Source organism: Ciconia boyciana, chromosome 2 (genome assembly GCF_034638445.1).
Source record: "Ciconia boyciana chromosome 2, ASM3463844v1, whole genome shotgun sequence".
In the NCBI taxonomy this organism is placed as follows: Eukaryota; Metazoa; Chordata; class Aves; order Ciconiiformes; family Ciconiidae; genus Ciconia; species Ciconia boyciana.
Window position 1 is genome coordinate 26,902,118 of NC_132935.1, and position 10,268 is coordinate 26,912,385.

General features: G+C 44.3%; 1 protein-coding gene across 2 annotated transcripts; it reads right to left on the reverse strand.

The window, feature by feature from the left end:
- Window positions 1–1,006: 1,006 nt before the first annotated feature.
- On the reverse strand, window positions 1,007–9,557 carry PDP1 (pyruvate dehydrogenase phosphatase catalytic subunit 1). 2 transcript variants are annotated; one of them, XM_072852205.1, is made up of 3 exons: window positions 9,438–9,551; window positions 8,914–8,948; window positions 1,007–5,633 (listed from the first exon to the last, which is right to left on the reverse strand). In XM_072852205.1, exons 2-3 carry the CDS (start codon window positions 8,942–8,944, stop codon window positions 3,982–3,984), a joined length of 1,683 nt encoding a protein of 560 aa, XP_072708306.1. In that variant the 5' UTR covers window positions 8,945–8,948; window positions 9,438–9,551; the 3' UTR covers window positions 1,007–3,981. The 2 variants fall into 2 exon arrangements, with proteins under 2 accessions (XP_072708306.1, XP_072708307.1); XM_072852206.1 differs by lacking the exon at window positions 8,914–8,948 and having other exon boundaries at window positions 1,008–5,633; window positions 9,438–9,557.
- Between the last annotated feature and the right edge of the window lie 711 nt (window positions 9,558–10,268).

Consider the following 10,268-nt stretch of genomic DNA (forward strand, 5'->3'; position numbering starts at 1 on the left):
TCTTCATTGTACATATAGCAAGATAACAACATCAAGCTGCAGTGTGCCATTTGGCAGGCTGGAAGAAAGCTACTTCCCCTCCTACCCACAGGATCTGGTTCATTCTAAGCTTCATGAAATTAAACAGCATTTTGGCCAGATCTTCCAACTTCACAGATTTGGTTTCTATTTATACATTACTGAACAACAATCAGGAGCTGCACAAGTTTCTTACATAAGATCAAACATATCAACTAAAAGATGCCAACTCCTTTGGCATCCCAAAATGCCTTGTGCTAGCACTGTTCTTGGACTGCTGTGCAGCAGCATTGATGGCAGTGTTCAGCAGTATATGCTCACAATGGTCACTGGTGCAAATCAGATGGCATGTATTTATTAGTTGTGAAACCAGATGGACTGTCTGCATCAGGGAGCTTAGGATACCACAGATGGTTAGAACTAGAAACCTGAATTATCCACCTATGCCAGGTAATGTCATTACAAATATGCCTCCCCACTGAGGAAAAAGACAGCGTAGCCATTCTGCAGAGCACTTATCAGAAAGTTACCAGGCATCCTCTCACTCCAGAATTGTTCTAAATACAAGGACCTGAATTTAAGAGTCTAATTATAAACATTTTGTGATGAGACTATGCTCCTTGCTGTATATGTCATGTTTTACAAGTCTGCTATATGCAAAACTCTGCCCTGCAATGAGGAAGTGAGTGGATAGGGAAAATAATTAAGTTCTGTACTCACTGAGTCATGCACACAGAAGGCAAATGGAGAATACAGAAGTTATGACAACAGCAGTTGTAAAATACTGTCAAAAGCAAATATAATGTGCATACCATTTTGAACACAAGGGAACAGAGTTAAGAGCCTTAAGTTGGAAGACTAAGACCATCTCCCACTCCTCTCTTACCTAGTATTACTGTTAAACAGTTCTGTTGACACATTCATCTATAACAGTTTTAAAGATTTAAAGGTGAACTTGAAGGCTTGTGTTGACTGTCAAGATTCAGCCATCCTTCTGGGTTGAGCCATATAGTTGCAGCTGTGAAATCCTTATTTGGAAAAGTAATCACAGCATCCCCCTTACATATAAACTAGCCCTACTTTCTGCAATGCAAGAAGTTTGGTAGACAATGCAAACAGAACATGTCCTCTGCCTAAGGCAGAAGAGCCGATTCTATTTAGTTTATCATCAATTCATTCTTATGCCATTTTAATCTGCACATAAGTATTTTAGATTGTTTATGAAACATTGTATTACTCTATATAGGGTACAGTCCACAACTTAATGATCTCAAATTACACCACTTTATCTGCAGCACTGCCCCCCAAGGTAGTCATGAGATGATGGGAACCAAGACATGCAGAGCAAGACTGACAAAGATCTGAGCTTTGCTGCCAGGGGGCGGCAGCACCAGCATGCCTGATGCAGGGGTTCAGGCCTCACAGTGGCATTTAAAAGCTCTGAAGTCCAGTTCTCAGTCTGTTTCCATTTATACTTTGCTTTGTTTGGCCATCTGGTCTATTCATAACAGGGACTAGACAACAGAACACATTCTTGAAATACAAGTAATTCATAAGCTTCAGCCCTAGCAGAATAGCTATCACATTCTGTATCAGTCCAATACACATGGATTTCTGCATAATTGATCATTTTATTGGAATCTGTTAAGATGTTTGTTCAGATCACCTGTTCAGCAGGCAGTTATGCTGCTTCTGTTCACTGCATACATACTGAGCAATTCTCCAAGCCATACATAAATATTATTTTGTCTGACCCCATACATGTGCATCTTTACTACAAAAAGCAGCTTTTCCTCAATAAATGTTGTATCCATGGGACCAATGTTCATTTCTTCTAGCTATGACTTGTACCAAATCCATATCAATAATCATAGGTTAAATACATCAATACATGTAATAGAGCTTTAACAGTAAAAAAAGTAAGAAAGTTAAATACTGCAACAGCTTAGATACATACTGCATTTGAATGATAGAACATAAAGTCTATTGACCTAGCTAGTGACACAATCACCAAAACACAACATACAGAAGCAATGTCAACAGCCAGTACTTGTCTAAGCATTTTAAGAGTTCCCTTTTTCCCTTCAAATAAAGAAGGGTTGTGCACATCTTGAATGTGAACTTCGATATCATTAACCTTACTGCAACATTGATCCTGATATTTAAGGTTGGGTAAAGAAACAGACATATTAAAGCTGCAGGCCACTAAGTACACATAGCATTTCTGAGTTTGAGGAGCCAATGCTTACTATAGCACAGGTTCATTGCTCAAACTAACTGTACCCTATGTAACAGTAGCATTAATTGGCAATATTTGTATTTAGTAGAAAATGCCACATTATTCAATTAACCAAAATAAGCTAGGTTTTTAAAGTGTTGATTTAATTAGCTATGATGAAGGCTAGGGAGGTATTTTAACTGAAACATCTTGGTAAAGTGAAATAAGCTGACCTATCGTTGTTCTCTAGAACACAGGAATCAAGTTACATGCATTCTCTCAGTCATCAAGGGCTGGTATTTCAGCCAGTATTTGAGGTTTTTAACCTAAGGGCAGGTTAAAATAAATCAGTATACAATGCAACATACCTAAAATAGATGCAATGATGACCAATAAATTAGTTGTCAGTCCCTACTTTTTACAGTTACAAGCCCAACAGCTTTAGGCACACAAGTTATAGCCAATCTTTTAAGTTCAAATTCAATCATTTGGGCCAGAAAGACCTGTATCAGACTGCTCTGTGACAGCGTTCTGGACTGTAAGGACATGCATACACCAGCTGTCCAGAAATACATACAGAGCTGCTAATAAAGAAGTTGCCAGAAAAAGCCATTAAACATACACATGCATGCCAGTTAGTTTCCCAACTAAAACACTATTTAAGCCATATTTCAATTTTTTGTAATTTGCAGTTTTTAATCCGACTTACAAGTTCAAGTGCAAGACATCCAATATGAGATCATTTGAAACAGCCAAAGTGAAAATGAGTGCAAATTACAAAGCCACAAAGAGGTTAGCAATGATTTCCTGATCTTTTCAGGTGAAAATTTATTTACCAGATAAGCAACACCGAACAGGGTTGGAGTCCATGAAGGACATGACCTTTAGGAAAGCCAACACAGTCTTGACCAACACTGACTTTTTGAAAAGTCTGAAAGTTTCTTCATACTGCAAACTGAAGTCCTCCACAAAGTTATGTGGTATCTTACTGCATGTTGTAATGTATTATTGCCCTACAAGTTGTGCTCCACAGCCAAGAAACTATTAATGCACAAGAAGTTTAGAAGTCACGGTGCATAAGATATGATTAAGCTGTAACAGAATCTCAGGTATTGATTATGGCTTAGACCTGCATTGAAAGTCAACACTTAGACAAATATCCTTAAGTGAATGACATTGTCTATATGAAAGTGAGACAACTTTGTTACACTGAAGACTTACTCGGTTAAAGTGACCATCTGCTTGGGAGAAACAGTAGACAATATATTCACAAATAACCATATCTACTTTGCAAGTATTAGCCCTGTAAGGATTCAACGATACTCCTTGTTACTCATCTTTTAAGATAATGTGCAGATATTTACAGATATTTATAAACAGGCTTTGTTTCTCAAACAGCCAGATCTTAAATAGTTAATTCTTTATGCTCCTTCCCTCCCTCATCCATGTCTGCCAAACTCAAGCCATTGTTCTAGCAGCATTCATGAAATCAATAGTGCAAAGTTGTTACAAAAACCTCTTTTCCCAAGCTGTGACATCCTCTTCAAGTTTGTATTAGGTCAATAGCACTTCCCATGTATTTAGAGCTCTGGGGGAAGGCAGGAACAATAGATATGCTGAATCTAGCAAGCAACCAATTTGTTTGCCAAGGGGTTTTTTGGGTTTTATTGTTGGGTGGTTATTTTTTATTTGCTGCTCATACTGGCCATTGTTACAACTTTGGTAACTAGTTCACTACATTAAATTCACAGTTCCTCATTCTGACATGCACCTATAACATGTGAGTTGAACTGCACCACGATAATTGTAATGTCATCTCTATACATTCGAGCCAGCTCTTCTGGAAGACTAAGCATCTTGGACAGTCGCTCATGATCCACAGTGCCAAACTCATTGTTACCCACTGCATGACGTATCAGGTGAGTCGCTGCATTCTGATCTTCAAATACTGAAGAAATTCTTGCTCTCCTTTCTGTTAAAAGACCATGCATCTGTCCCAAAGTTACCTTATAGCCACCAACAGCTATTGGCTGTTGATGGTGAACACCAGTGAGGTACTCCCCTACAATTCTAGCCACATCTTGCCTGTGCATCGTCTCCCACAGCCCATCTGTGGCCAAAACCAGGAACTTATCCTGCGGCCGTAATTTGTGATGTATGACTTCTGGCTCAGCTGTGAGGTATGGGGGAGTGTGATAGTTTGGAGGAATAAACTTTGTATATTCATTGTCATTCAGCTGATCTGGGCCTGATTCTACTACTCTCTTCTGTAGTTCAATACTCCATTTAAACTTTACATCACCAAAAGCTCTGAAAGGCATCAGGAGACCTAAGAGACGATCTTGTTTCACCAGACTTTTCTCTTCAGACTTTGGATGCTCCATTTTCACACGTTCCACTTCATGTTCATTTTGTGCATTGTGGTCATAGGACAGATTAACTGCAGACCAAGATCCATCTTCTTCCTGAACCCCAAGCATTGCCCTACTATCACCTGTGTTTGCAATGTGCAAATTAACACCATCCACATGGGCCACACAGGCAGTTGCACCAGAAAATGCTACTCGCAGTACCAGGTAGTTGAGAAATGAATTCGGATCGCCTACTTGAGCTTCCAAAGAAATATCATTATCAAGCCTCTTAAAAGCATTAATTAAAGCCTCTTTCACATCAGTAGTCTCTCCACTGTTGAGATCAATGAGCTCCTGCCAGTAAGTTCTTAGACTGTTGAAGTAAAGCTTGGAAGCTTCTTTGCTAAAATAATCGTTGGGATGCTTGTGCCACTGTAAAATGGGCAACAGAGCTCGACCACTTTCCACAGCATTTTCTATTTCAAGTAAAGTCTCATGAGGTAACAAAGAGACAGCAATGTAGTAAAACAGTCTTTCACTGACAGCTTGAGCACAAGCACAACCTGCATGGCCATCAAACACACCCAGAAGCATTCCTCTTGTCTGTAAGCAAGTGGCAGCACTCCTTCGGTCTTCTATCGGAGCATTAGCAGGCAACTGGTTGCTATCAAAGCCAAGGACAGAACTTACATTTTTACCATCAAATTCTGGGACTTTGAAACTGTATTCGTTTGCCTTCAGAATGCTGTTGACCTGTGGAGGAGTGAGGTAAAATCTCTGTGGTGTAGAAGCATAATCCCTCACATGAATAAAGTGATTAAAGTTCTCCTTTGGCCTACAAAGTGCCGCAAATTTCTTCTGAGGTGCATATCTGAAGTGACTGTGAGCAAAATGAGATGATAAACAACACAGATGTTTATGGTGGCAGTAACACACAGTACTGCATATTCTGCTAATCTCACAGTTACGAATCAATGGAAACAGATGAGCTGGCGCTGGCATGGCATCAGACAACAATGGTAGCCTGGAGCTTCGGACTGGAATTGCTGAAAGACAAGAGAACAACTATGCTTAGGGGGACAGCTAACATTTTTTCCCCAGAACTCTGTGTTAAAACATTTACAGCCCCTAACAAAGTTTCTTATTATATGGAGTTCATAGCTTCACAGGTCTTGAGAAAAGGCATTAAGAGGTTCTTGTTTATAGACACTACATTGGGCTGTAACAAAAAAGCTTATACCATACTTAAGACATTTCAGCTCTTATACCCGCTCAGATAGCAGGCAGGAAGTGACCACATCATCCAGACAGACAACGCAGCTTTGAACAGAACTTAAGACAACAGTTAGCATGGAGCACTCTACAGTAATGCCACCTTCTACAAGACTTTTATGGAGATTTGTTTTCCTGCTGGTTTCCCAGCTGACGGAGCCAGATGTGGCACACAGGGAGGAAAACTGTCTTTCTATAAAGCTGAAGAAATAAAGCATCTAACAGTAAGATTCAAGAAACAACTTTGAGATGATGTACAACTGGGTTTAAGATTAAGATGGTTTAGACAATAAAAGCAAGCAGTAGGTCATAGACAGCAGATATTCTTTAGACAATCACAAGCCAGTAGCAGGTTTTGTTTCTTCTCCCCCCTTTCACATGCAAAGCTTCAAACTTGTGTGACACTGTGGTGTATGTATACAAAATAGCCACAGCAGTTTTCTAGCTTATATAAAAATGCAAGAGGTAGAAAGTAGATGCATCTCTCCTATCTACCCCAGTAAATTTTAGGTTTATAATGGCTTTAAAAGCTAGTCAATTGAAAGACTACATGCAAGCTGTGTTTACTTCCATGCCTAGAACAGAGCCCTGCACAAGTCTCAAGCTAGTTCAGTGTTAAGATAACCTATTTAGTATCCAAGAAAAGTATTCTACTACTATTTGCCATATCTAAAAAACTTTCCTTATTTTTCATTCCTCTGAAGAAAGGTTATTCTAACATACTCTTCCTTGTCCCCATTTACATACCAAATCACAAGATTAGTGTGAGTGCCTCTTAAACCCTTATTCACACTATGCCTCATTACCAGGAAGTCTTTTACAATGTTGTATTTGAAAAACATTTCCATAGTGGGGAAAAAAAACTTGAACTGTGGCCTTGTGTGAAGTGCACACAGTTAAGGGGAATTCAATTTTCTCTCTCTCCATCTTTTACGATCAAGTTTCATCATAAAAGCTTCTTCCTAGAAAAGGCCATTACAAATTATCTTATACAAAGCTTACTGCAGTCATAAGCACTAGACTGTCAGCACCACTGTATCTCAGATTTAATTGTTCTACTGAAAAACTGGGTACTGCTGTGTTGTGCAAGGTGCTTCAGTTACTAAACTGATTAATTTTTTTAGCAAAGCAGGCATAACAGTATTTCAGATGAAACACAGCCTAAAATATGCAGTAACCCCCAATATTCAATCCAAAGGATCAGGCAACACAGGAGGAATTGTGTTCTGCAAGCTTTCCATAGATTCTGCCACAGGATTCTGATCACCTAGATTAGCTGAGATGTGTCTGGAAATATATGAAGCTTCACCTCATTCTCTGTGTTGCAACAGAAGGAAGCAAGTCACATTCTTCCCTCCAAGCTTGCTTGTTCTCCTTAAGTAACCAGGAATGGAGCCTGTTTCTCTATTACAAAATACAAAGTGCTGAAAGCAAAGTAGAATTCATGTTTCTACCAGTCCACTGGCTTCCTAGCATCACATCTTCATTCCCCATGAATGAATGACTGTCAGTCTTGACTTACACTGACAAAAATTCTTGTCCATTCACCTCTCTCAGGTCTCTCACTGACAGCTATGAAGACTGAACTAGCCAGTTTTCTGTTGTACAGCTACCAGGAAGAGCTCTGGTTGTAGCCCTGTGGACCACAGCCAGCTCTACAGACACTCAGCAGCAGTGTATTGGCTTGAACTTCCAGATGCATACTAAACCTGTTAGCCATTTGCTTCCCAGAAAGTCTATTTCTCCATCCCAGGCTTCACATGCATACAGCATGACAGAAGTAAACCAACTCCAAATACAGATTTTAAAAATCTCTTTACTGCCTTTAATTATAAGGGAGCTATTTTGGTAACAGTTATGTATATTTCTTCACATGAAATTAAAAGCAAAAATTTTGCTTACAGAATGGGAATCTCAAGGTTCTACAGATGTGCCTGGTCTACAGCAGCACCTCAGATTCAGTACTGGTCTCCCACTCAACTCCAACTGAATCAGGTTCTCCTGACTGCTAAGCATTTGTGTTCAGTGCTGACCCATACGTAGTGCCACAACAACTGTTCTGACAGTTTTGTTGTTGATCCATGATGAAGCAAAAATACAAACATACTGCTGTTATAGTGGCTCTGCAGTGCCACCAGAGGCTATTTTGCTGATTTTTAATCATTAGTTTATCAAATATTACATGAAATCCAAGAAGTAGTAGTAAGAAGTTGGCCCCATTTTCCACAGCCTGTATCATGTACAGTAGATCCACGTCAGCTTAAGATATCAGTGTTTCACATACCAGATTTAATAAGTCCTAGTTGATTAAGTAAAAGAGAAATTCCAAGTTTGCCAACCTGAAGTGAAATTATCCTAAGTCTCTCCCATTTATCCCCACAACATGGATGCCCAAATATTACCGAACACTCCAGCTAGCCCTTAAATAATTAGTTTAAGATCCCAAGTTCATTATGGTTGACCAAGAGATGGCAGAGAAGGAAAAGAAGCTAAGTAGAAACTTTCCAGTCCAGATTTGTCAAGAGATTAGAATCAAGCCAGTATTAAATACCTCTCCAAGCCCAGAACAGGGTACACATGCTACTTTTCAGGCTACAAATAGAATATGGCCAATAACTAGTCAGATGGTCAATAACTAGTCAGATGGTCAATTTATGGGTTTTATAGTACTACACTGATAAAAAGGAAAAAATATTAGCCCTTCCTTTAATAAAGGCTTGTTATAACTGTACTATTAAGGCCCATTGATGCTGCACTGACAGGTTCCCCCAAAACACCTGCCTTAACTGTGCCAAAGACACCCATGGCTTCAGGTAAAAACACTTACCCCAGGTGCCTTTCAGACACTTGACAGACCCGAATGAATTGGCCTGCTGGAGAGGACGGGGAGGAGGGGAGAAGGAACAAGAAACATTCAACACAAGCAGAACCATTAATCCTTTCCTCCGGCCAGGTCGCAGCCCTCGGACGCAGCCCAGCCTGGCAGTCCCTTCCCCGGGTCCCATCCGACCCCCGAGCCCGGCGCTCCAGAGAGTACCGGTGCGAGATACATACCGATCCGCCTGGGCCCAGGACACACACACATTCTCCTGTCACAACAAGAAGCCGCCAACATCCACAAAGCAGAAGCCCGGGGGCGGGGGAGAAGCAAGGCAGAGAGTTTGTTAGAGAAGACTTGAGAGCTCCGACACGGAGGGGGGGACGACAGAGAGGAGACACGCACACACGCAGGCAGTCCGCCTGCGGGCGCCCGGAGCCGCCGCCCGCATTGGGAGCCAGCCAGCCCCGCAGCGGCGCGCCCGGAGCAGCCCGCGGAGAGCTCGGCAACCAGCGCCCACACCCGCCACCCCGCCGAGCACCGACCCCCCGCCGGACCGCTCTCCCTTCCGGCAGAGGCGAGGCTCCGTTCCCGCTCGCCGCGGGCAGGGCCCGCCCGCCAGCGCTGGGCGTCGCCGCCGCGGAGACCGCTACCCCCTCAGGCGCCGTGGGGCCCCGACATGGCCGCCCCTCCCCAGCCAGCCGCCCGCCCTCCTGCACGACCCTCGCCTCCCTCCACCCCGAGCCGCACGGGTACAGACCTAGCCCCCTCCCGGACGGCTCAGCCCGGGCCCCCGGGCGGAACAGGGAAGCAGCTCGAGGGACGGAGCGGCCCGAGACGCAAAAGCGCACCCACCACTCCCCTCACCGCTACCGCAGCCGCCTCGCGGCCGCCGCGCTGCGCGCCGCCTTATAAAGGCACTGCGGCCCGCCCATTGGCTGCCGGGGAGGGCAAGGAGGGCACGTGACTCGGAGGCTCGGCGGCGGCTGAGGGAGCGCGGGGGGGCAGAGGAGGAGGGGGCGCTGCGTGCGTGCGTGCGTATTGCGCAGGGGCGGGAAGGCGCGAACGCGGCGGCGGCACCGGCACCGGCACCGGCACCGGCACCGGCACCGTTCCCTGTTGGCCCAGTGTGTGTGAGAGGAGAGCCCGCCGCCCGTCAGGCCTCGCTGCCCCTCGGTCCAACCTCCGCCGCATCGCCGCGGGAGCGGGCCGAAGCTGCCTCTCCGTGAGGGATCCGCCGGTGGGAGGGCGAGCCCCGCCGCACTCCTGAGGGAGGGCGGGCGGGCGAGGCGCGGCGAGAGCGGGCTGCCCTGCGGCACCCCGCGCTGGGCCGCCCGCCCGGCCCTCGCCGCCTCCTCCTCCTCCTCCTCCTCCTCCTCCTCCTCTTCTTCCTCACCCAGGGGACTGAGGCAAAGTTGAGGGCTGCCGTGCCTGCGGCTGGCAGCTCCTCCCGGAACGCTACGCGGATGTTACAGGTGATTACGGGTGGTTTGCAGATAAAAACCAGACAAGTGCTGTCCCCGGCCTCCTGCTGGCGCCTGGCACGAAGTCGAGGAACTGAAGGGAAAGCCGTGGTCCCTCGTCCCGTTGT